The sequence below is a fragment of the Peromyscus eremicus genome, chromosome 8a (genome assembly GCF_949786415.1).
Source record: "Peromyscus eremicus chromosome 8a, PerEre_H2_v1, whole genome shotgun sequence".
Lineage (NCBI taxonomy): Eukaryota > Metazoa > Chordata > Mammalia > Rodentia > Cricetidae > Peromyscus > Peromyscus eremicus.
This window is the reverse complement of record NC_081423.1, coordinates 18417786-18444401: the sequence shown is the minus strand read 5'-3', so window position 1 is coordinate 18444401 and position 26616 is coordinate 18417786. Positions and strand designations below refer to the sequence as shown.

The following is a 26616-nucleotide window of genomic DNA, read 5'->3' as shown; positions in this document are numbered from 1 at the left end:
AAGAGAACAGATGAGCTTGAGGGAAAATGAGAGCATGCGCTCTCTGCTCCATCTGTTCTTGGGGCCAGACTCCAGCATCCTCCCTTAATCACCTGCTGAAGGCCCTTTGTGTTCGATTCATCACATGGGTAGTTGGTGCTTCAACGTATGAACGGGATGGGGAGGAGAAAGCTCATAGCACCTTGCTTCAGGTACCTGACTAGCTCTGTCCTGTTTGTTGGACTCTGGGAAAGTCTGCTTTCTGCACAAACTGGGGATGGGAGACCGTCCCTAAAGTATAGTCATGACAGAGCAAGGAGTGTTTAGTATTCAGTATAGAAATGCCCACCATACACTAGGTCAGACATCTCTTCATGTGTAAGTTGTTGTTTGCTTCAGCCTATACATCTTTTTCCTAATCTTTTTAGAATTTTTATTTTATTTTGTGTGTACGTGTTTTGCTTGCACACATGTCTGTGTACTCTGAGTGTGCCTAGTGCCCACTGAGGCCAAAAGAGGTTGTTGGATCCCTTGGGACTGGAGTTACAAACAGTGGTGAACAGCCATGTGAGTGCTGGGAATCAAACCCTGGTCCTCTGGAAGAGCAGCAAGTGCTCTTAAACTGAGTCATCCCTCCAGCCCAACCCTTTAAATATAAGGCCAACTCTCCATTTCCCCCATTTGCCTTGTGTTGTGACCCCTTGGTGAGTCTCAGTGACGTCACTGAAGACCAGATGCCAGGCTAACACAGTTTCATCAGGCATCTCAGCAAGAGCCTTGTGCTTCTTTCAAGTTGCCTTTTTCCCCATACAGGTAAAGTTGAGTGGGAAACCAGGCCGCCGGGCAGATATCACTTTGATAGAGGGTAGCCTTCTTGTCACAGCCATCGGAGAACCAGTGCTCAGGTGAGAGCTTGTCTTCCCGTGCCGATCCCTGGAAAATCCTGTCTGGAGCAGACTCTTTAATATACACAGGGATAACGCACATTGGATGAACTTTCACATATTAGACAGGTCTATGAAACTAAACAGTGGAGGCACCAGGTCCCTTCTCTAACTGTTCTTCCTGCTTTCCCCCATTCCTTCAGGCAGCATGACTATATCACATCTGCCCTTGGAATCACTTTGCCTGGTTTGGGAGAAGTTTGTTTTTGATACAGGGTCTTGATGTTACTGTTTATACTGGTGTCTAGCTTCTAGGCTCAAACAGTGCTCCTGCCTCAGCCTCTCAAGTAACTAGGACTATAGATACACACTGCCAAGCCTAGTTCTGCATAGTTTCTTAAGTTTGGCATAAATAGAAACAGGCATTTTGGTATCTTTTTGGCCACATAATGTTCACTGTTACTGTGTGTAGCTGGGATTCCTGTGTTCTCTTCTTCCTCTAAGCCACATGTAAACTATCCTTTACTAACCACCCTTGCTAATTGTAAACAGTATAACATAGGTTTCTTTATTGTATCAGGAGTCTGTAGGGCACAGCTCTGACTTTTCATCCCAAGCTGGATACAGCCCTCAGGTCAGAGGAGGACACTAATGCAACTCTTCACAGGGCTTTCCTCTTTCTGTTGCAGATTCTGGGACTTAGAACGAGGAGAGAATTACATACTGAGCCCACAGGAGAAGTTAGGCTTCGAAAAAGGAGAGAGTATAAACTGTGCTTGTTTCTGTAAAGCCAAAGGTGAGATTTCTTGGCCTGACGTGAAAAGAATAGAGAAAACTTTAAGCATTGTGTCAGGGAAGAAAAGTTATAGTGAGACTTAGAGCCTATTCAAAAATGGAAGCTGGGTACGGTGGCACAGACCTTTAATCCCAGTACTCAGAAGGCAGAAGCAGGTGGATCTCTGTGAGTTCAAGGCCAACCTGGTCTATATTGTGAGTTCCAGGCCAGCCAAGGCTACATAGTGAGGTACTGTCTTTAAAGAAAGAAAGTAACTAAGTTGTTATGATCAGTCAGTCAAAGATGAACAAGTGGCAGTAAAGCCTTATTTCACACAGTGTTTAAAAGGTTTGACCAAAACAGAATCACTGGCATTACATACATCGATGCCTGGACCTTGGGTGGTATGGCTAAGTGTTTGTGCACTAGGGAAAGTATACAAATGCATGAGTGTGCAAATACCAAGGACAGGAAGTAGGAGAAGAGCCAGAGTGTCACTGAGTTCGCCCCTGCTGAGTGTTCAGCACTGGTGGAGCACTGGATTAGCAGCCTGAGTAAGGCAGATGGAAACAAAAAACAGCATCCCCAGCACCTTTCAAGTCTTTTTCAACAAGTAACCTGTGCTTTGCTTTTACCTGTAGGTCTCCTGGCTGCTGGGACCAATAAAGGGCGAGTAGCCTTGTGGAAAAAAATGCCAAATTCCCTAAATGGCAGAGGGGTGGAGGGCAAGGACATGTGGGCCCTTCAAACACCGACTGAGCTTGAAGGAAACATCACACAAATAAAGGTACAGTATAACAGCTCTGTAGCACATTTGGTGCACTCATTGTCTGCTGTACCAAACAGAGAACATAATTAACTTGTTTAAAAAAAATTAATCCTTTTTTTAATCAGTTATTCAATTTAGCACCAGAAAAATAATACTAACAAGAAATTATATAGATGTGTAATCCCAATACTTAGGAACCTGAGGCATGAGGCCAGCCTGAGTTGTATGGGGGTGGTAGCACATGCCTTTAATCCCAACATTTGTGAGGCAGAGGCAGGCAGATCTCTGAGTTTGAGGCCAGCCTGGTCTACCCAGAGAAAACTCTGTCTGGGGATGGTGGGGAGGGAAAGTATTTGTCAGGTATGGTGATGCATGCCTATAGTCCCAGCTACTTGGAAGGCTGAGGCAGGACAGTCAGTGAACTCACAAGTTTGAGGAAAGCCTGGGCAACATAATGAAAGAGCCTGTCTTTTAAGAAACGAAAAGAGAACCGGGCAGTGGTGGTGCACACCTTTAATCCCAGAACTCAGGGGAGGTAGAGGCAGGTCTGAGTTCCAGGACAGCCAGGGCTACACACAGAAACCCTGTCTCAAAAAACCAAAGAAGGAGGAGGAGGAGGAGGAAGAAGGAAGAAGAGAATAGATTTGAAATGTCTTTTGAGTTTCAGTATTGCAGATAAGGGATTGTGGATGTATATTAATATCTGTCAGTCTATATACTAAGTTTTCTGTCTCTACCTATATATATTCATATGTAAATATGTTTAAAACAGCTTCATTAATACACAAGTTACATATCCAGTGGTTTTTAGTATATTCACTGAGTTTTGCCAGCCTTCACCACAATATTTTTTTCTTCACAACAAACCTGAAAACATTTTAGTTGCTCTAAGAAGAGATGCACACCCTCCTCCACTTCTCCTTTTCCCAGCCCTCCACAGCCAGTAATAGACTTTGTGACTCTGGATGTGTCTACTCTGGACATTTCATAAAAAAATGAAGCAACCAGCCAGGCATAGTGGCGCACGCCTTTAACCCCAGCACTCGGGAGGCAGAGGCAGGCGGGTCTCTGGGAGTTCAGGACAGCAGGTGCTGTGAAGAGAGCCCTGTCTTTAAAACCTTGTCTCCTGGAGGAGTGTGGATTGAGGTGGAGGGGCAGAGGAGAGGAGGGATGGGAAACTTCTGTCAGGATGTAAAATAAATAAATTTAATAATAAAAAAAAAAGAATAAAAACTACACAAATAGAAGCATATAAAACCCAGTCTTTGTGCTTTTGTTCCCTGACATCTCGTGTCACAGCGGGTGTCAGTGCTCCCGTTTTATGGCTGACGTCCCTGTTGCATGGGTAGACTACAGTTTTCTGCTGATGGGCATTTGGGCTGATTCAGCTTTGGAGCGGTTATAAATGAAGCTGCTGTTAACGTGTGTGCAGGTTTTTGTATAGACATGGGCTTCATTTCTTGGGAGCATTTTGTGTTTAATTTGTCACTTGTTAACACTGTGTCTGATGAGACAGAATCATCATACCTTCTAGTATTGCAGTAGGATGCTTATGATAATGACCATATTTATTACAGCCTCTTTGAAGTCTTGGCTGAGTCCAGCATCATCTGGATCATCTCACAGCTACTTCTGATACCTCCTTTTTGGCTATATTCTGATCTTTTTTTTTTTGTCTTTTTTTTTTTTTTTTTAAGAGCTCAGGACCGAACCCAGGGCCTTTCGCTCTACCACTGAGCTAAATCCCCAACCCCTATATTCTGATCTTTTACATGGCTCTTAATTAGTTGTGAGAACTGAGCATTTCAGGTTGACTTAAAGCTAGGAAACATTTCTTTCTCACAGCAAAAGAAAGCTGGATAATTTAATGATATAAATTACCTATAAATTCATATAAAATAAGAAATATGAATATGTCATAATCAGAATGGCAAATTCCTAGCAGATGCCCTGCAGTTAGAGCAGACCCTGTGTAGAGCAGCCACACAGGTGTCTGCCTGCCAGTTCATAGCTCAAGTCGATCAGTATTTTAAATAACAAGAAGCAGCTTATAGACTCTCATCAGGAGTGTTTATATACTTCCTGACGGTCTCTCCTGTTTATGCATTTGATTCTCCCCACATGGTACTGAAGTGGGGCTCCAGGAAGAACCTTCTGGCAGTGAGCAGCGTCAACTCTGTGTCCATCCTCAGTGAGCAAGCCATGTCATCGCACTTTCACCAGCAAGTAGCTGCTGTGCAGATCTCCCCAAGCTTAGTCAATGTGTCTTTCCTGTCCACGGGGAGCACACACAGTCTGCATACTGACATGCACATCACTGGAGTGTTCGCTACCAAGGTGACTACCAAGAGTGGGCTGTGGGTATTAGACAAGGGTCTTGAATGTAGCCAAAAGAACTGACTGCTGGGTCATTAGGGTAATTCAGGACAGCAAGGGGACTTGGTGACAGCTTAAGCCATCCTGGATGTCCATGTGTGTCATACTTAGAAAAAGAAAATACTAAAAACCCACAGGCATTTTAGGTCTAACGTGCATCCGTGGCCCACTCGGTGAGCTGAGCTGGGCTGATGGCATGGCAACACTCAGTGATGAAGGAAGAGGGCAGGCTTCGGGAACATGTGGTGGGTCTGTGGTCTGCACTTCACTCTTCCTTATCTCTGCTTTTGGACATCCATGTTCATTTTAGGATGCTGTGGCTGTCTGGAATGGAAAACAGGTGGCAGTCTTTGAACCTTCAGGATCTACCTTAAGGAATGCAGGTTAGAATTGCTTCACCTTCTAATGCAGAGTAGGGGGGTTAGCACAGAGCTAGCAAGATCCTCACGCCAGCTCTCATTCCTGTGCCTGAATTCCTAGAGTCAGGGCTTCCTGGACTGCATCCTGTGAAGTGGTCAAGGTATTTCAGCAGTATAATGAGGCTCTGCACCAGCAAATCCTCCTGGGCTCCAGAACTGCTAACAAGGCTGCAGGAGCATAAGCAATTTGGTTCCTTCTAAGGAAGGGAGCTACTGCACAAGTGTCCTGTAAAATGACTGTAAGCCAGCCGTGGCTATGAGCCACAGGTGGATCTTCACATGATCAATCAGTCTCAAAGCTGAGCTCTGCATTGCACCAATTTCTCCAGCTTTCTCTCTTCAATTTGGCTACCTCTGCCCTCCACACACATATATGAGTTTCATAGTGCTTCTATAGCACCGTGATGGTTTAAAATCACAGGAATTTATTCTCTATAGTTTCAAAGGCCAGAAAAACAAAATCTAGCAAACAGGGCCGTATCCCCTTGATCATCAAGGGGAAAGTCCATTCTTTGATTCTTCTAGCTTCTGGCTACTGCAGTCTTTGGTTTATGGTCACAGAGCTCATCTTTGGTTGTATTGCCACATTGACCCTGTCATCAATCCCTCCTCACAAGGACACCTATAACTATGTTTTGAGCCTCTCTGGACAGTCCAGAATAACCTCCCCTCTGAGGCTTTAGCATCTAGTGTCCTATATAGTAGTCTTGACAAACTTTGGGATTCAGAGCACAGACCTTCTGGCACTGTCTTACAGCCTCCTGAATTCCTGAGCCTGTAAAGCCTTCTTGACCTTACCCTCTGTACCTCTGAGACCTCTTAAATCTTAGAAAGCTGACCATGCTGCTGTCCACTGGTCATCACTTCACTTCCTCATTTCTTTTCCACTCCCTTTTTATCTCCCTTAACACTTTATGCCACCAGCAGAGTAACAATACATAGGAGACAAGAAGGTAATTCAGGTCAACACGACCCTGGCAAGTGTTGGTACAAACTTCGAGAATCTGACCTCAAGTAGTTTGTTTTAGGCATATTTAAACATAGCACAATTTCATGAGAATTTTTCTGGTTATAATTAACTCACTGCCATGTACACAATAAAGCTTAAGACATGACTACATTGAAACTACAACACTCAAGAGGCAGAGACTGGCAGATCTCTGTTAGTTCGAGGCCAGCCTGGTGTATAGCATGAGTCCCAGGGCAGCAAAGGCTACACAGAGAAACCCTGTCTCAAAAAACCAAAGAAAAGAAACTCTTTATAAAATATATGTGACCTCTTCCATAAAGATATGTTCTATACTTTTCCATAAAGATATGTTCTCTAGATTGACAAGCTCACAATAAGTATCTGGGGAAGATCCAGTATGGTCTAGGCTACACAGATAGTGCAAAGGTCACCAGGCTGTTAACCACATCTGCTCTGTGGGAGGCCAGCTCCCACCTTTTACAGGGTTCCTATGAGGAGGAGAGAGGAATAAGGAATTTGTAGATAGAAAGATAGCAGAGATGAGACAGAAACACAGGGTAGCTTCGGGAGGACCTAAGTCAATACCCAACAGCCCCTTCTGTCTCTACAAAAGGACTTTTTATAACAATGCCAAGGGGCGGGGCAAAAGACCTCCCCCTTGCTAGATCAAAGTACACTGCACAGCCCCAATGCAGACCCTTCCACACACCTGGTAACCATGCACATGGTCAAGTCATCCCCTTATGCAGCCCGGTTGCATAAAGCAAGTGCAGATTTCACTAGGAAAACTCTGTGGACCTCCCCACTGCTCCCAGCCTTGTGGGTGGAAGACAAGTTAGTTATATATCTTTCCACTTGACCTTACCCTCTGCACCTCTGTATGCAGAGACAACCCTGTATGTTTAATGTGCTTGATTCCCCTAGTGCTTATCTATGAGCACAAGAACCTCTGTGCATTCCATATTGTAGTCTGAAGTTCTCTGATAGATAAAATTGTCATATTGCTTGTACTGTACAGTAATTCACACACCACCGCTCCTCTTCCCTGTGAGTCCCAAGAATCAAGGATGAGCGCTCTTACCTCAGTAATGACTAGGACAGCAGGTGCTGAGACGTCTTCCGTTTCAAGTATGTTGTCACTTCCTTGACTAATACGCTCTTCAGCACCTTTGGCAGGGCACAGAGCCTCCAAAGTTCCTCATGACAAGGACAGGTGCTTAGTCAGTCATGCTGCTCTAGATGTGCTGCCAGGAGCACCTTCAACCAGGGGGAGGGTAGATAAGGCTAGTGAGCAGGGTGGGTGGGCATGTCGAGTCCCTCAGTTCAGGCCTGGGGCCCCAGGAGCCTATATCACTCCCTGTGTTCAGAGCAGATGTTCCTTTGTGACTCTTCTTTTTTATTGTGTTTTCATGTTTCTTAGTTTTATATTTTTAGTGTTTGTGCTATTTTTCTGTTTTGTTTTTGTTTTCCTTTTTTATTCTGGAATCTTGTTCTGCTCATCTACAAGATTCATGGAGCTAAAATATTCTCATGGAGCTACCATGAGGACCAAGCTGACTAGGGATTCCACACAAGGCACTTGTACCATGCTGATGCTGTTCTGATGTTCATCTTTCATTTCAGGGACATTCCTGTGTGAAACGTCAGTGTTGGCAATGCATGAGGAAAGCGTTTATACAGTGGAGCCAAACCGAATCCAAGTGCGGACCTGGCAGGTGAGGAGTGACGGACAGTGACCGGGATGGTGAAGGTCCAGGGAAGTCGAAAACGCTGTCTCCTGGTCCCAAGTCCTATTTTCCAATCAGGTGGCCCACTGGAAATGGGTTCTGGTGTAGCCTCCCCATCCATGCTTTGACCTCTGAAACAGAGAGGCAGGGTTAGAGCGTTTCTCAGGGGAAAAGTTCATTTCCCTGGACTTTGACTATGCTGGGCTATAAAATGGGAGGAAATGCTTGTTGGTTTAAAAACCTCCTGAAGGCTTCGTACTATCAGCTTAGATGATGGTTCTGGATGAGCCCGCCCCCTAAATGTGAGTGAGGGTGAAGCCAAGATGGGGGCAGTGCTGGCCTCGCATGGTGACAGGCCTCTGGCACAGCACCTATGTCACGTTATCTTCCCTGTCTGCATCCCACTGTGACGTGCTAGAACCCAGGACTGACATGAAACTAACTTGCTATGGCCGCTACAACGAATTCTCACAAACCACTGGCTCAAGGCAACAGAAATTTATTCTCTTACAGTTCTGGAAATCAAGTCCTGAATCTAGATTGGTCGGGGCAAGTTGGTTCAGAAAGCTTTACCAGGGGATCTGTTCCCACCTCTCTTAGTTCCTAGGAGGCAATGGTGCTGTCAGTCCCTGGTGCCCTTGGCTTACAGAGGTTTTCCTGTGCTCTGTTCTTCACATGGCATCTCTCTGTAGCTGTATCTTCTCTTCATGTCTGATAAAAACACTTTTAGAAGCTAGAAAGATGGCTCAGCAGCTAAAAGAACTCAGTCTTACGGATGGCTGGGTTCTATTCCTAGCACCCACATGGTGGCTTACAGCCATCCCTAGTTCCAGTTCCAGAGCATCTGATACTCTCTTCTGAGCTCCAAAGACACCAGGCATATTTGTAGTATGCAGACAAGCATGTGATTAAAACATACATACACAAAAAGTAAATAAACCTTTAAAACAAACACTTTCCCTAGGGTATACAGTTTAGTGGTGGGCTATATGCTTAGTGTGGAGGCCCTGGGTTCCATTCAGAGCATAGAAAACAGTCACTTGTCACTGGTTTTAGGACTCACTGAGTGATTTCATCTAAAAGTCTTTGGACTAAGAGTGTGGAATAGTGGAGTGTCTAGATTGGGCAGAGCCCTGAGGTACACCCCCAGAACCATAAAAATAAACAAATCCTTGATTTACTTACATCTGCAAAAACTCTTTTACAGTAGAGTTTCAAGAAAAGGGATCTTTTGGGAGGCAGTTGTTCAGCCCATTGTGTAAGGCAACATTCTATGACAGGATTGAGAGCCTGTCTCTGGTTTTTAATCTATCAATTGAGTGTGTGTGCATGGGGTGGGTGGGGAGGAGAGAGAAAGGATAATGGAAAGAAAGATTATGTATGTGCACACATACATGGTGTACATGGGGTCAGAAGACAATATCAGGTATTCATCCTCTGGCTCCTTCAACTTTTTATGTGAGACAGGGTGGCTCATTGACCTGGAACTTCACCACATATGTAGGCTAGCGGGCCCACAAGCTCCCAAGTATCTGCCTGTCTCAGCCTCCCATCTTACCACCACTGGAATTCAGGGGCATGTCAGTATGTCTAGCTTTATGTGGGTTTTAGGATCCAGATTCAGATCCTCATGTTCGTGATGCAAGCACTTTACCATCCGAGCCGTCTCCCCAGCCGGGGTGTGATTTTTATATGGGACTTTGAGCTGTTTCTTGGAACCCAGTTTGCTTCACTGGAATTGCCACATCCATGATCTTGTACCTCACATGCTGCTCATCCAGGCCCCAGCCTGGTCACAGGCAGCCAGAGTGAAGATTGAATCGAGAAGGGACAGGAAGAACCACTGGTGTGAGACTGAATGGTGCAGATGTGAGGGGAAGCGCCATGTGGCCCTACACCCTCCTGGGAAGAAGTACTGGGCACTGGCATAGAACTTGTGAGGCTGTGGTTTTCTACAGCCTATAGAGAGGCCGAGGGCAGGAGGCCAGGGCCTACTGGACAGCCTACACCCGAGCAAAGTCTCCTCCCTTCCCGTGCTGCCTCTTGTTCCTTAATGTCTGCGCTCTGACGTCAGCAGTTGAGAATGGGGCGTCCGTTGTGGACAGAGATGAGAGAAAGGTGCTGTTCTTGGCAGAGTGAGGGAAGCTGCATCACAGTAAAGACCTGCGGATGCTGGGCTTTGCAGGAAATTAGAAACAGAGCTAAGGAGCCTGTCTATAGGAGCAACAACTGGCATGGAGTTGGGTCCTCCTCCTCCTCCTCCTCCTCTTCCTCCTCTTCTTCCTCCTCCTCCTTCTTTTGGTTTTTGTTTTTCAGTACAGTGTTTGGATAGAACCCATTCCTCATGCACACACCATACACTAAGCCACACCTCCAGCCTGTCTGCTATTTTTATGTTACAGAAGACATGTGTGTTGGTTGTGGTCAGTGAGGAAATGCTAGTGGTCTCTCACATTCCCGCCCATGTCTCTCGTCAGGAGGCAGATGTGTGGCTCTATTAGTGTCTGGCTCAATGATAAGGTGTCTTCAGACACTTCCTTGCCTTTTTCCTGCACCATTACCTTTAGAGAGGGTCAAGGTATGGGCCATACATGGTCAAGACTGAAGCCAGAGCCCTGGGTAGAGTGGAAGTGAGGCAGGAGGTTGGTGGGCTGATGTTAACGTCAGCAGGAGTAAGGTAGATTTGGGGTTGCCTCTTCCTGGTTTTGTGTTAGTTTTCATTAGAATAGAACTTCTGTGCTTGCATGGTGAAAAGACTGGGAGTTGGTGAAGGACGATAGAATCCTGGTTCAGACAGTGAGTTGTGAGAGGTAGTGGATTCTCACAGAGGAGAAAGAAGTAGGGTACTTCCTCTTCTTGAATACAGGCTAGATTTGTTGTGGAACCTGAGAAGTGGAAACTATGGAAGCAGAACAGATGTGGGTAAACTTGAACTGGAGAGCACTGCCTCTTTTCCTGCAGTAATGTATCCATATGGCCTCTGCTCCACCTGGCCACCCTCAAAGCATACAGCTTTCTCCGTTGCTCACTCTTGTTTTGTTTTTTGCTTTTTTTTCAAGGCAGGGTTTCTCTGTAGTTTTTTGGTGCCTGTTCTGGATCTCACTCTGTAGACCAGGCTGGCCTCAAACTCACAGAGATCCGCCTGGCTCTGCCTCCCGAGTGCTGGGATTAAAGACATGTGCCACTGCCACCCGGCCCCATTGCTCACTCTTGCAGCCATACCAGACTTAAGGATCGTAGGCACAGAGACACTTGTTCAGTGTGTGTCACCTCCTGTTCCGGGTTCTCCTGATAGCCTTCTTCCTGGATCACCTCATATTAAACACTGCCCCCAAAATAGACATTAATTTCTTTTTTTTTTTTTTTTTTTTTTTTTTTTTTTTTTTTGGTTTTTTCGAGACAGGGTTTCTCTGTGTAGCTTTGCGCCTTTCCTGGGACTCACTTGGTAGTCCAGGCTGGCCTCAAACTCACAGAGATCCGCCTGGCTCTGCCTCCCAAGTGCTGGGATTAAAGGCGTGTGCCACCACCGCCCGGCGACATTAATTTCTTAAGTAGTTTGCTGAAATGTGAGCTATAGAAAGCATGAGTGTGTTATAAGTGTGAAGCTCTGTGAATTGCCTTCCGCAAATGGTGTATGTCCAAAATGTGACAGACATCCGGGAGAGCACCGTTCCTCCTCTTACCACCCAGATGACCATGCACTTAACATTGACAACGTGAGAAGTATCTTAGGAGCTCTTACCCACAGGGACAGAGGTCACCATCCATCTACCCTTGCTACATTCCATCATCCTGTGTGTGACCATAGAGCACTTCTCATCTGAGTGCCCTTGGTATCTTTGATCCTTGACTTGAGGCATGTGGCACCAAGACTGTATGAGACAGTAGCCTCTCTTCCTCTGGAACCAACCCTAGTTTAGATGCATGCTGGCCCATTAGTAATCACTTACTGGGTGAATGAGTGGGGTGCAGGAGATGAATATTGTTTAGGAGGGAAATGGGGCACCATAGAAGTGTACAGCTAAACTTGTTCTTCTTTCCCCAGGGAACTGTCAAACAACTTCTGCTGTTCTCGGAGACCGAGGGGAGCCCCTGCTTCCTAGACATCTGTGGGACTTTCCTGGTTGCAGGGACAGATTTAGCTCACTTTAAAAGTTTTGATCTTTCCAGAAGGTACAGTTTTCATCCAAACAGAAGTAGTATGAGACAATTTAGTAGACAGAAAATTGGAACAATGTCAAAAATCTTAGGTTCTTATCTCACGTGACACTTTTTTTTTCTAATTTAGAAGAGACTATATATTGGTTCTATAAATTAACCTTTTCCCTGTGCTAGGGGTTCAGTGCATAAGGTGAGAAGCAGTGAGCTGAACAGAACACCCCTAGGCCAAGGTCTCAGCAGTTAGAGAAATGAATTTCTTTTTTTTTTTTTTTTTGGTTTTTCGAGACAAGGTTTCTCTGTGTAGCTTTGCGTCTTTCCTGAAACTCACTTGGTAGCCCAGGCTGGCCTCGAACTCACAGAGATCCGCCTGGCTCTGCCTCCCGAGTGCTGGGATTAAAGGCATGCGCCACCACCGCCCGGCGAGAAATGAATTTCTGTGATCACAGGGACCACTGCTGATGCTGACATCATCCTTTCCTCTCCTGTCCCCACAGGGAAGCAAAAGTGCACTGCAGCTGCAAGAACCTGGCTCAGCTGATCCCTGATGTGGGGAGCATCACTTCTCTGAGATGCAATGCCAGTGGGAACAAGATCAGCATCCTCCTTAGCAAGGTAAGGCCGACATCCCTGCTGGCCTTCGGCTGGTCCATGTGAAGGCCCTCCATAGCGTCGGCTCTGGCTGGATATACTCTCCTTAGTAGATCTTTTGGGGCTTTATGTTTTGCCCTCTGTCTAGCCCCTCCATCCATCGGCTCTCTCCTGCCTGCTTCCATCTTAACACACACTCCGTATAGTGTTGTTTTTTGTTATTTATTTATTCTTTGTGTTTTTCACATCATGCATCTCTATCCCATTCATTTCCTATCCCTTCGTATCCACCCTCTGCCCTTGCAAACCACCCCCCAAATAAAATAAAATTTAAGAGAAAAAAGAAAAAAGAGAGAAGGAAAAAATCAATTTAATCATGGAGACTGTAGGGTGACACAGTGAGTCACACAGTAAACACTTATCCATATATCTTTACTTGCAAGTGTTCATTGCAGGGAGTCATGGGTCTGGTTCGAGGCCTCTGGTTTCTGCTACACTGTCTATGCTGAGACCTCACTGGAACTCCTCTTGGATATCCTGCTGTTGCCCTATGTTGTGGAAATCCTTCAGCTTTGGGTCTGCAGGACTAGTTCCTTCACTTGCTCCAGCAGGTTAGAGATAGGATGGATGTTGAGCCCTGGTTCTGGGCCTGGGTAGTTGCAGAGTTGGTCAGTCCGCCAGCTCTCCTTTGTCCTCACTACCAGGGTGAGCTCTCCTACATTTTCCTGGCAAGTTCACCCCTTGCAGCAGTAAGTAAGGGGTGGGGCCAGTTCTTTCATGTCCTCAGGGTCAGATGCCCAACACCTGCATCTTCAAGGTCAGCTCTACTTGATGTCCAGGTGTGGCATAGGGGCCACTCTCTTGAGTGCTGCAGCTGGTGAGGGCCAGGGCCAGCTCTCCACCCACCTCAGGAGGGTGTGGGGGGGTGTGGCATCTCTCCCCTGCCCGTGCCACACCGCATGACATGCTCACAACTTCAGGGCTGGCTCTCCCACACCTCCCGAGTGCTGGGATCACAGATGTGCACCACCACAGCTGGCCAGTGCTTACCTGCATGCACTTTCCATCTTTTCCTGCCTCTCTTGGTTCTCATCAGAAACTGTGGCGTCCTCTTCAGAGGCCCTTCATCCTTTTCTTGATTGTCTTCTTCTTGCTTGTCTTCTTCGTCACCCAGCCAAACTCTTTGTCGCAAGAAGGGATGACAGTTTCTTCTACCACTGTTAAGCCTGTAGCATCTTCTTTTGTCTGAAGTTCCTGCGAAATTTTATCCTGCCTTTTTAAGGGACTCACACTCTATGATTCTCGTGCCTACGAGAATAAAGTTTCCTTCTGGATATGTGTTTCCTCTTCATTGCTCTGTGGGCTTGAGGAGCCGGCTGCCTTTGTGCCCATTGGCAGACGCCCTGAGGAAGACACTGAATTAACAGAACACAAAGGCAGGTGGACACAGTGGAGGAGGTGAGGAACGGGGGATTGAGCCCAGCTCTTCCCTTTCCTCAGCTTCTTTTGTATATACATGTACATGAGATTCTTCCTCTGCAAGTCTTCAAAAGAAGGAAGTGAGAAATGAGAAGGTTATAGTGGTAACATCATTATGAGTTGTGTTTTGCAAGTCCCCCTGACCCAGTCTTAAAATGCACCAGCCCAGTAAGTGCTGCAGCTCAGGATCCTGACCCTCATGGCAGCTTGTTTGGAACAAGGGAAGGAAGAATGGGAGAGCCCCACAATGAGGTTAGTACGAAAGGAAATAAGGACACAAAGTGGCAGCAGTGTGAGGCAGACAGCTGCATGAGCCAGCAGTAGAGAGTCCTCTGGATCTAGATAGGGAGCATTTGAACCTGTGAGAAGAGAACATCCCTGACCCTCAGAAATCCTTAGGTGTAGAAACTGGAGAGATGACTCAGGTTAAGAGCACTTGTTGCTCTTGAAGAGGACCTTGGTGCTGTTCCAGCACCCACCTGGTGGTTCACATATCCTTAACTCAAATTCCAGAGGATCTGACCGCCTCTTCTGACCTCTGTGGGCACTAGGCACACATGTGCTACACATGCATACATGCAGGCAAATTCTGCATGCACGTGGATTCTTTTTTTAAGAAATCTTTTGGGTTGGGGATTTAGCTCAGTGGTAGAGCACTTTCAAGGCCCTGCAAGGCCCTGGGTTCGATCCTCAGCTCAAAAAAAAAAAAAAAAAGAAATCTTTGTGTGCCGTCATGAGGTAAGGCAGCCAGGATCACCAGTGACGCTCTGCATGTCCGAACCTAGAAAGCCCAGAGCAGCTAAGTCTGAACCGAAGGTAGAACCCAAGAGCTACTTGTTTTCTTTTGTGTCCAAAGCCACTTACTGAGCATTCTCTTCTGAGGGCCAGGGTCCAGATGCAGATTTCAGAGATGGCATAGAAAGAACCCTCGGGTGGGCATGTTTCACTGCTTATGCTGCCAGATGGGCATGGGCCAGTGCGTTCCCACCTCCTTCCTCTGCTCCAGGACATTACTGAGCAGTTACAGGCTCAAGGTGCCATTTGGGAATGCTGACTTTCCTTTATCTTAAAATAGGTTCTCTAAAAACTTGAGATAAGAGTCATATACTGTAAAATTAACCATTTGAAGTGAACAATCCAGTGACACTTGGTACATTTGCAGTATAGCACAGCTGCAGCCTCTGTCTGCTTCCAGACATTCATTCATTAATGTCACACCCATTAACTGCCATGTCCATTCCCCCCCATCTTAGCTCCTGGCAACCACAGGCCTGCTTACTCTCTCTGGATTTTCATGTTCTGGACATGTCATATAACATGTGGCCCTTTTGGGGGAGGGGGGGCGGGTTTCAAGACAGGGTTTCTCTGTGTCGCCCTGGCTGTCCTAGACTCACTCTGTAGACCAGGCTGGCCTAGAACTCACAGGGATCTGCCTGCCTCTACCTCCTGAGTGCTGGAATTTAAGGTGTGCACCACCGTGCTCAGCCTGGAGACATTTTATTAGCTGAGGTAGACTAACCAAGGACTCCAAAGGACCCTGGATTTAAGGCAAAAATAACATTCATACAACTGAATACAGATGAAACAAAGGTCACAACGACGGGAGCGATGATCATTTCCATTTGGGAGTTGACACATGAATCGCCTGCTGCTCACAGCAAGGAGGAGCCTCCAAGGTGGCGGTTCCATTCTAAATCCACAGAAGCTCTGTTCACAAGGGCAAAATGTGGACAGTCACTACATGACCATCAACAGACCAATGGAGAAAATATGAGTGAACTCTGTGAGTTCAAGGTCAACCTGGCCCAAATTATCCAAGGCTACATAGTGAGACCCTGTTTTTCTTTTTTCTTTCTTTCTTTCTTTCTTTCTTTTTTTTTTTAAATCTCTAGTCAAAACTGAGAACAGCTACAACTTTTTAGACTTTGTTCTAAATTGTCTGAAATTACAAAGTAGTAACTAAAAAACTATCTCAGCAGGCTTAATAGAGAATTACATTATTATTCTGGTGGTGTGCCATTTGCTGGAAGCCAAGGAGGCTTGTGACAGGTGCATTTTCCTCAAGTTTGTGCTGTGTCAGCCCCATGGGCACAGGCCCTAAAGCACTCTCCAGTCCCTGAGCATTATGTCTTCTCTTTCCTAGGTTGACAATAGCCCTGATTCCAAAATCTACATCTATGATGTTGAGATGGACACAGTGAATGTCTTCAACTTCAAGACTGGACAGATTGGACAGATGCAGACACTGCCCTTTAACGAACCGGAGGCCAATGAGTAAGATTATAGCCACGAGGATTTTGTGGAAAATGGTATTTGCCACTGCCCAACTTACTGTTATATTTGAACGCCAGAGCCTCACAGAAGCTACAAGTAGTAAACCCAGTAGTCAAACCCACATGTAAGCAGTTGGAGTAGACTAAGTTCTTGGTCTCTGCTTCAGGGTTGAGATCATGGAACTGACTTAGTAGAAACTCAAAATTTGGAGGAGCTCTCTGAAACATCTTTAGAAATGTCCCAGAACAGAGTGGCCTCAGGCTTATTGGCAGCTCCGACAGGAAAGAAGTGCTTGTCTTTGTAGAGACTATGCTTCTAGAGAAAATAAGAAATAAGTATCTTTCTGTTGGGGGAGGGCTGATGTAACACATGGATATAGTTCTTGCCACAGAAAACTGTGCTCTTGGGACTTCACACACTTACAGTACCTCGCTACATCTATATTTAATTCCACAGGACTTGAGTCAGGAAAGCAGATAGTTTGGGAAAGATGCTAGGTGTGTCTGCAGTGAAGTAAGTGCAGAACAGAAAGCATGGGATGGAAGCCTCCAGGCTCGCTTCAGTGGCTCCTGCAGAACAGAGGAACTGGCAACAGAGGAAGTGGCGTGTTTTTTCTGTCATCCTTTGTACTGTTCTGCTGTTTTTGCTAGTTTTGATGTTTGATTGATTGTGATGCTAAGGACGGATCCCAGAACCTGGTGTGTGCTACCACTGAGCTACACCCCAACCCCAGTCTGACGTTTGCTAGTTCTAGCAGGTCCCTCCTTCCTGACTCCTCTTCCTGCACAGTCTCCCCTGAATTCTTCCTGTCCCTCTCTCTGAGTCCTGCCTGCCTCCTTAGAGCCTTCTCTGGAGCCTCCTTTAATCTGCTTGGTCTACTTTTCATCTCTGTTGATACCTTACTTCAACAACCCCTTCTTCTCGTCCCCCTAACTGTACCACTGACCTCCTGCCTCAGAATATGGGCCCTTGAACTTCTGGCCCCTCAGAATGATACAGCTTCATCCCAATCCCAGTGTTCCTGGGTTCTCTGCAACCGGGTGTAAATCTTTGGAGCTAACCTTTCCTTTCCTTTCTACAGTCAGTTCCCCTCTTTATCTTTTTGGTTTTTCAAGATGGTTTCTCTTTGTAGCTTTTGGAGCCTGTCCTGAACTCACTTTGTAGATCAGGCTGGCCTCGAACTCACAGAGATCCACCTGCCTCTGCCTCCTGAGTGCTGGGATTAAAGGTGTGCACCACCACCGCCCAGCTTCCCCTCTTTATCTTATGGTCTCCATCCTTTGCCACCTAGTTCATTGATCTCCCTATAGAACTTCTTCAGGTTTTGGGCCCATAAATCATGGTATCTTATAGATGGGAAAGACTAGGGTAAAATTAGACAGCGTCACACAGATTTTCTTCTGAATACCTCCTAGGAAATTTTAGGGCCTCTGCAGGACCTCCAGATCCAAGCATCATTCCCTGTGTCTCCAAGCCAGACTTCCCAGGCCCTTTCTCCCAATTCCTCAAAGTCTGCAAGAGTGTGTTCTGATAGGATGTGTGACAGTGAGTGGCCCAAAGATGCTCCAGGAGCCATGAACTTGCCAACACTGTCACCTGCTGGCATTGCCTGAGATGATTATGAGCGGTGTGCATAGCACTAAAAGCAATGTTCTTCTCAGAGTTGGGGATAGGCCTTCCCTTCTGTTTTAGGACCCACATCTTTATGCATGAAAGACTGAAGAGTTACGTTCCTGTGAACCATTTCTGGGATCAGAGTGAGCCCAGGCTCTTCGTGTGTGAGGCCTTGCAGGAAGCACCTGGAGCCCAGCCACAGGCTGTAGACAAACAGCCCCACGTGGAGGACACATGCCACAAGGTACCTATTGTTTGCTATGTTACATGTTTAGACATATATAGTAACCATTTGCCAGACAGTATCTTCATGGCATAACTTAGGGGAAAGTTACTAGGATAATTCACTCATGGGAAGTAGAATATCTGTATCATCTCTCCCACATATTAAGTGTCACTGTGTCATCAAGATCATTTCCATAAACCAGTGGACAGAGCCATCATTTAGGGGAGGAGGGCTTCAAGGCAGGGTTTTTCTGTGTAGTCCTGGATGTCCTGAAACTAGCTCTGTAGACCAGGCTGGCCTCGAACTCACAGAGATCTGCCTGCCTCTGCCTCCTGAGTGCTGGAATTAAAGGTGTGTGCCACGATCACCACCACCACTACCACCACCACCACCCTGCAGACAGACCCATCTTGAACCACACAAGAAAGCTGCAGTGAGATGTGTCTGTTGGATGGCATTCTCCGTTTAATCTGCCCCACCCTTCCTGTCTAGTTTTGCCCCACCTTTTTGTCCAGCCTAACCCCAAATTTTAATTTCTTGATTTTCTCAACTGCCCCAAGTTACTCTTCTCTGTGGACAGAGCTGAGATTGGACCTGAGATAGAGCTGTAATCCTCATCTACTCCTCATCAACTATCTCCAATCACTGTCTCTGCCCTCCTCACTGCCCCCCACCTCTGTGGGGCTCAGGCTCCATGCAGATGTGCTCTTAGCTCCAGAACAGCACCCACATAGGAGCTGGGACTCTGATACTTTGCAAGGCTTATGTTTTGCAAGAAGTCAGATGTGCCTAAAAAGTCCAGCAACCTGTGTGCCACTGTAACCCACCTTCCTCAGAGCAGTTTGTATGCACAACTCCCAAGTACACACAGAGGGTACAGGGAAGCCCATTCTGTAGTTTCAGGGTTCATCTTCATGCTGGAGGCATTCTCACAGATGAGAGTCTGCCCCTGAGACCATCTGAAATCAGTACCCTGAGAATACCAGGAGCAAATCCTGTCCTTGATACTCAAATGCCAGAATGATAGAATAGATTGAAGTGGCTTCTGTATCACTGGAATGAAGGAAACATTGCCAAAGGAATTTTCCAGATGAACAGTGTGACAGTTCCAGGAAATAATGGGCACAGCAAAGATAGCTAGTAAGAGGCGTATCCATGGGGAGGTTAGTGCTGGTCATGTGATCAAGTGGTTCTTTATGTTTTTTGTGATGATGGTGTGTGCAGTTCTGAGAGTTCACAGCACAGTAGTTGATGGTGTGTGCAGTTCTGAGAGTTCACACCACAGTAGTTGATGGTGTGTGCAGTTCTAAGAGTTCACACCACAGTATATGATGGTGTATGCAATTCTGAAAGTTCACACCACAGTAGTTGATGGTATGTGCAGTTCTGAGAGTTCACAACACAGTAGTTGATGGTATGTGCAGTTCTGAAAGTTCACACCACAGTATATGATGGTGTGTGCAGTTCTGAAAGTTCACACCACAGTAGTTGATGGTGTGTGCAGTTCTGAGAGTTCACAGCACAGTAGTTGATGGTGTGTGCAGTTCTGAGAGTTCACACCACAGTAGTTGATGGTGTGTGCAGTTCTAAGAGTTCACACCACAGTATATGATGGTGTATGCAGTTCTGAAAGTTCACACCACAGTAGTTGATGGTGTGTGCAGTTCTGAGAGTTCACACCACAGTAGTTGATGGTATGTGCAGTTCTGAGAGTTCACACCACAGTATATGATGGTGTGTGCAGTTCTGAGAGTTCACACCACAGTAGTAAGGAAAAGTCCTGCATCCTCTTTTTGTTTCTAAGAAGCAGTTGCAGACAGGAAGGTAGTTCTGGCATTTGTTGTGGCTTATTCTGCTCACATGAGAGAGAGGAAACATAATATTTGATCTGTCTCTTGTACCTTCTCTATTTCTTAAGAGCAGAGAAGAGAGGTGTTTTTTGTTGTTTTTGTTTGTTTTGTTTTTTGTCAACGTTGCTATTGTTTGGTTTTGGTTTTGGTTTTGGTTTGAGGCAGGGTCTCACTATGTAGTTCTAGCTGGCCTACAGCTCACTATGCAGACCAGGATGGCCGCTAACTCAAAGAGATTCAACTACCTCTGCCTCCCAGGTGTTGGGCTTAACCGGACTCATTGGTGATTTTTAAATCAGAGCAAAGAAACCCAAAGAGAGAATTTTAAAGAACACAGGCACTCCTGAGTTTCCCTCCTGAGTTCAGGAGTCTGTTGGTCACAGACAGGTAAAGTGAAGTCATATGGAAGATGCCTTCATTCTTCAAACGATGAGAAGCTTGGGAAGCCCTGGCAGAATGGCGTCGTGACTGTACCCCTGAAAAAGAATTTGAGAAGAAAATAGAAATTTATATTGCTAAATTTAAAACCAAACAACATTGTTGTGTCTTCCAGGAAGATGTTTTGATTCTGTCATTCTTCGCTTCTGAAGAACATGGCTTCTTGCTCCATGACTGCTTCCCCCGGCCTCCTACCTACCAGAATCTACTGGGAATGGAAGTGCCTCATTATTACTTCACAAAAAAGGTGGGAATCCCTAATACCTGCACAGTTACTCCCTGTTCTTCCTTTGCTTTGGGCTCAATTGTCACCTGAGAGGCAGTGGCCATGGTGACTGTGGAGACTGCCGCTGCTTTTTCCTGTTTTCTTTTCTTTTTTTTTTTTTTTTCAGTGCTGGGGTCAAACTCAAGACCTCACACATGCTAGGCAGATGTTCTACCACACAGAGCAACTCTACCTGAGGGACTTTTTCCACACAGGAGCCCAGTGGGCTTGTGGGGTCAGAGCCTGGCCCAGGGGCTGGAGCTGTCAGTGAGCTCCATAGTCACTGAACTCTGCCATGGCTTTGATCCCCTGAACCAAAGGAGCTGCCATCTTGCTGGACCCACATCTTCTGGAAAACTGTAGACAACCTCCCTGTCACTGCCCTTGTACTGTCACACCAAAAAGGGTGGGGAGAGGGGACCAATGGTGTCAGCTTTTACCTGTTACCTGAGTGTTTCTTGGTTTCCCCATATGGTGATGTAAAATCAGTCTTTAAAATGAGCCCGGTGCTGTTCTTATTGTCTGAAACTAACCTTTCGATCTTTAAAAAGTTATTTTTAATTTTATGTATGTGTGTCTGCATGTGGGTATGTGCATATGGGTGCAGGTGCCTGTGGAGGCAAGAAGCAATACAGGTAGTTGTGAGCTCCCTGGGTGATGGGAACTGAACTATGGTTCTCTGCAAGAGCAGGTAGCTACTGGGCCATTTCTCTAACCCCAACCCCTTCTCTCTTTTTCTTTCTTTCTTGCAAAATTTTAATTACGTAGCCTAGGGTGGCCTTGAACTCACCTTAGTCCTTCTGCCTCAGCCTCTTGAGTGCTGAGATTGCTAGGATTACAGGTGTGTCCAACCAACAACTTAGCCTGTTGTTACTTTTGTATCCAAAAGTAAGTAGTAGGATAGGCCACAGGGAGACAGAGTATAGCCCATATCTGCTATTCAGTCCCCTCCACATAACCAATAAGCTAATGAAACTGTACCATGTGGACTGCTAGACAGTCGTAAGCACAGAAGCCACACTCAGCTCTTCCTAGAGCTGTGATTTACTTTAAAAGGAATTACCGTAGAGAATAGGGTGGCAGTGGATACTGCCACCTGATTTGTGACCATTGTGATCAGCATTAGGGGGGCTTCTAGCCTTAAGATCTGCAAGCATACATATATAATGATACACACATTTTAAATAAAAATGAACCCGGGACAGTTGGTTCTAGTTTTCCAAGTTACCATATACAGCAGTACTGCACAGCCGCTAGAAGTTGGTGTATGAACAGCTTGTATGTTACACTCCATGTGCCTTAAAAATGGAATTGATGTTCGTGAAAGCTGAGAAAGTATTTGTGTGGTCAGCTAAGTTCTGGGAGTCCTTTCTCTGTCAGGACAGCTGTCCTTAATGGCTTTATTTTAAAATAGAATTCCACCACCAGTCTGATACTTTTCTGTCATTTTTCATTCTTGTTTTGTGTTCTTGGGTGGAATTTCCCTTTGATTTGAAAACAGAAAGTTTGGAAAGCTCTTTTAAATTCTTCCTGTTGAGTTTTCCACATTAATTTTATATTCTGGATTCTTGTTTCTTCCACACATTCATGCATGTTTTCTTTTTTTCTCATCTGTCTGTGCCTACACTCATAGTTGTTATTCCACAGAAGAGGCATCTATGATGCAGTCGTAAGTATGAAGCCCCTGATTATAGCTCGTCACCTTGTTTTTGTCGTGTCCCTGAGAACCATATCTTGTTGCTGTATTGTGTGTGTGCCAGCACTTCCTGCCTACCTTGTTCACCTTCAGAGGAAACTTTTCTGGAAGCTGGGACTTTTTGTTTGCCCATGGAGCCACGTGAAATTTGACAGGAGCCCATTGGCTCTTGGTCTGATGTGTACCTGTGGCATGTGCAGCCATTTCATGTGATCTCCAGATAGAAGAAATGCTTGGTTGACCTATGTTTGCAATGTAAGGAATATCATTAGTTTAACTTGCAAAGTGCTGCCAGGGAATACAGAAGGCATTATGTTCCTTTAAAGGCTGCTCTTGTTCTGTTTGCTGACATGCAGGGCTTCAGGCTCCTTTCCCCCAGGTTTTCAGTGCGCAGGATGGTCTGAGAAAGTCCAATACTCCTAGTTCCCAGCACCTTTACCATGTGACTGGCAGGCTGTTCCAATCTACTATGACATAGGATAAACAGTCTCTGCCTCCAGTCCAAATACAAATGAGGTCCAAGCCCTGTTTAGCACCCAAGATGAGACAAGTTCAGATGTGTTCAGGGCAGTGTGGAAACAGACAACAATTCTTGCCTCAGAGATCAGTAACAAGGATCTTAAATAAAGAGGCATGGCAAATAAGCAGGGAACAGGGAATTCTGGGGCTCCCCAGGATGCTCACATAATAAACTGGATTCAATAGAACCACACCAAGGATGATGATGATGTTACCAATGTGAAGGACAATGTCCAACTATGTGCACAATTAGCCAAACTCTTCTGTCACCTAGTTGATATTGCCTAATTTGTGTGTGTGTATAATATTTTATATATGTATATATATATATCATTAGGTTATTATATATAATATATGTATATATCATTCTGTTATAAGATGTGTGTGTGTGTATGGACCTAATTATGGACCTAAACTCAAGCTACCCATAACAGAACCTTTGCTTATGTCCTATGCTGTGCCTCAAAAGACTTTCCAGCTACAATGCAGCATGATACATTTCACCAGATTTTCAAAGTCCAGGTCAAGTGTAGATTCCTCTGTGGGGTTTCCTCCCTGAGCCTGCCAGGTGGGCTCAGAAAGAACAGTGAGGCTGAATTGTTCATGACAGCTGATCTAGGGAGGAGCAGTTGAAGCCACCACTTGGATAGTCATGGTGGCAAATATGTGCTAGAGAGTATGTGTACATAACATTGTACAAATTGTCTGCAGAGAGAAGGGAGCTCTAGTCCTGGGGAGAAGGGTCTAAGCACAGATACATGGACGGAGAACATTAGAAGAGCCATGGCAGGGCCAGTGGGCTCCTCAGCACTTCCTGTTCAAGAAAGACAGGCTAGTGTTCTTTAATTTTAAGAGATACATGTGTGTCTGACTTGATTTAAAATTGGTAAAACGTCTTCATGATGAACACTGAGAGAGGGTAACAGAAAGGCCATTTTTAATGAGAGACTCTGACATACTGAATTAGAGGCTCCCAAAACAAGTTTGTACCTGGACAGCCTTTGTTTACCTGTTGTCCCAAACAAGGACCCAAAGCTTTGATCAATTCCAGTGACATTAAAGGTTTTCAGGACCCTGTGGGAACCATTTGGCCTCTGGCTATATGCCTATGCCTCCCTGCATATAAACTTCCCAGTGGTTGTTTGAATTTAGAGGAAGTGAGACTGAGTGCAGGCATTGCCTTTACATGGTACCTGACAAGTATATGGGGCCTTTGTCCTCCAGCCTGGAGAAGTGGAGAAAGAAGAAAGGGTAGATTCTGGGCACTACCACATCCCTCAGATGGTAGCCAAGAGACCCCTACAAGACTTTGTGGGTCTGGAGGACTGTGACAAGCCGACTCGGGATGCCATCCTCAACTTCAGCTTCTTTGTCACCATTGGGGACATGGATGAAGCTTTCAAATCTATCAAACTCATCAAAAGGTAAGGCGTCCACTTTCTGAAGTGTCAAAGGTGACATGCATTCTACCTAGAGCCTTCAGCCTTTTTAATGTTAATGCCTTCTTTTTAAAAAAAAGGTTTTTTTAGATTTATTTTATATGTATGAGTATTTTACTTGCATATATGTGTGAATCACATGTGTGCCTAGTGCCTAAGGATATGGATATGGGATCTGGCACACCATTTGGTGCTGCAGGCAAGCCTGGCTCCTGGTATCAGTGGTGCCAGGAGCCTCTAGGCTGTTACTTTATCATTTTTATTTATTTTAAAGTGTTCAGAGTACTCTGATTCAAAGTTCTGTAGGTGCTAAATATTGCTCAAAAGTATTAATAAATAAACACCAAAACTATCAGTGAAATACAGTTAAATTTTATGAAAGAAGTTACAATGATCTAGATATGCTGGCTTGTTCTAATCATCCAGACTTAGAAGGTTTAAGTAGGAAGATTACTGTAAGATTGAAGCTAGCCTGGACTATGTAGTGAACTCCCGGCCAGTCTGTGATGCAGAGAGAGAGAGAGACCCACTATCTTTAAAAAAAAGAAACCAGTAAGGGTATCTACAAATACATTCTTCATTTGAGAGAATTCAGAAAATCTTAGAGTTTTTGACAGATTTTCATTTAAAAGGGTAAAATAAAATATGGGAAAGTTATGCTATGAGAAAGGAAAGATGTGACAATAAATGCCTGAGGCTGGAGAGATGACTCAGAGCACTGGCTGCTCTTCCAGAGGACCTGGGTTCAATTCCCAGCACCCACACAGCAGCTCACACCTGTCTGTAACTCCTCACACAGATATACATGCAGGCAAAACACCAGTGAACATAAAATAAAAATAAATTATATATTTAAAAAAAGAAAACAAATGCTTGGAATAAATTCCCTGCCTCAGCTTATGTACAGTGATTATTTTCTAGCTCAGATTGCATGTCTCAGGATGCATATCATGGAATAGTCATCCACCGTCTTTGAAAACTATTGAGGTCTGGTTTTATTGTACACTGGCCATGTAGACATTTAGTTTGGAGGTGTCTAGAAAGGCTGAATATCGTAGCCTGATCTTTCCTGGGTAACTTTCATTTACTGTGGACATGATCACAGCCTGAAGCAGACTGATGGCCACTTGTAGACCTTTAATGTACTTTATATAGGCATATACACAATACTAATGCATATAAGCACATACATAGTATTAGTGTATAACTAAAAATAAAAATGACAGGCAGGCAGTGGTGGTGCACGCCTTTAATCCCAGCATTTGGGAGGCAAAACCAGGCGGATCTCTGTGATTTCGAGGCCAGCCTGGTCTACAGAGAGAAATCCAGAACCTGCACCAAAACTACACAGAGAAACCCTGTCTCAAAACAAAACAAAACAAAACAAAACAAAAAGAAAAAAAATGTCTTGGGGATTTAGCTCAGTGGTAGAGTGCTTGCCTAGCAAGTGCAAGGCCCTGGGTTCGGTACTCAGCTCCAGGAAAAAAAAATGTCTTATAGGAAGAGACAAGTGGGAGGAAGTCATAGCTAAATGCTTGACTCTGAGTGCTGTACTGTGGATATATACCTGCTTGTTTCTACACAGTGTGCTGTGTGTTTCATATGGCCAATTCATAAATGCTTATATGTCATTATCAGTTTCTTGATGTATTTAAGGCACTGAGCTAGTTCACTGTTTGTTCTGATTAAAGATAAAGCTTTGGCACAGGATGGGCTTCAGAATTTAAACTGATCAGTCTTAGTCACTGAAAGCAACAAACTTCACCTTTTTTAGGAGAGGCAGCCTGAGGATGCCTCACTCCTGGCTTTCATGCTCTGATAGTGCCACTTCCCCCTTGCTGCATACCCCAGCTGTGATTCTTGCCTCCTGGTGTCCGTGATGAGCTATCCAGCAAAGGTGCACCAGAACCTCGTTCACAAATGTAGTCAGGCAGCCCTGGGTTCTGTGCGCCATTTTTAACCCCCGAGGTACATAGTTTATATACTTTCTGGGAAGCCACAGGCTAGGGATCCAGCCTGTCTGAAAGCAGCGTGGCCTCTGGAGGTATCCACTATCCACTGCCCTAGCTGGAGAGAGGCTGGAGGTTTTCCTGGGGAAAGCTATCGGGTTTCATCCATTCTGCTTGTTGATCTGCTGTGACGGGCCACAGTTTTCTGAGTTTAGGGGT

At 45.3% G+C, this 26616-nt stretch overlaps 1 protein-coding gene across 7 annotated transcripts in view; it reads left to right on the top strand.

Moving 5' to 3' along the window:
- Nucleotides 1-26616, top strand: part of Ift140 (intraflagellar transport 140) — a 91326-nt gene that overhangs the window by 20023 nt on the left and 44687 nt on the right. For 6 of the 7 annotated variants that reach the window (XM_059270310.1, XM_059270311.1, XM_059270308.1 and 3 more), the window contains 12 exons: nt 793-884; nt 1553-1659; nt 2280-2425; nt 4541-4744; nt 5094-5166; nt 7796-7887; nt 11945-12072; nt 12555-12672; nt 16271-16401; nt 18094-18259; nt 20645-20776; nt 24234-24433. In XM_059270310.1, the coding sequence (XP_059126293.1) occupies nt 793-884; nt 1553-1659; nt 2280-2425; nt 4541-4744; nt 5094-5166; nt 7796-7887; nt 11945-12072; nt 12555-12672; nt 16271-16401; nt 18094-18259; nt 20645-20776; nt 24234-24433 (1589 nt within the window). Of the gene's footprint in view, nt 1-792; nt 885-1552; nt 1660-2279; nt 2426-4540; nt 4745-5093; nt 5167-7795; nt 7888-11944; nt 12073-12554; nt 12673-16270; nt 16402-18093; nt 18260-20644; nt 20777-24233; nt 24434-26222; nt 26594-26616 lie in introns of those variants that run through there. The other variant, XM_059270314.1, reaches the window with a different exon arrangement.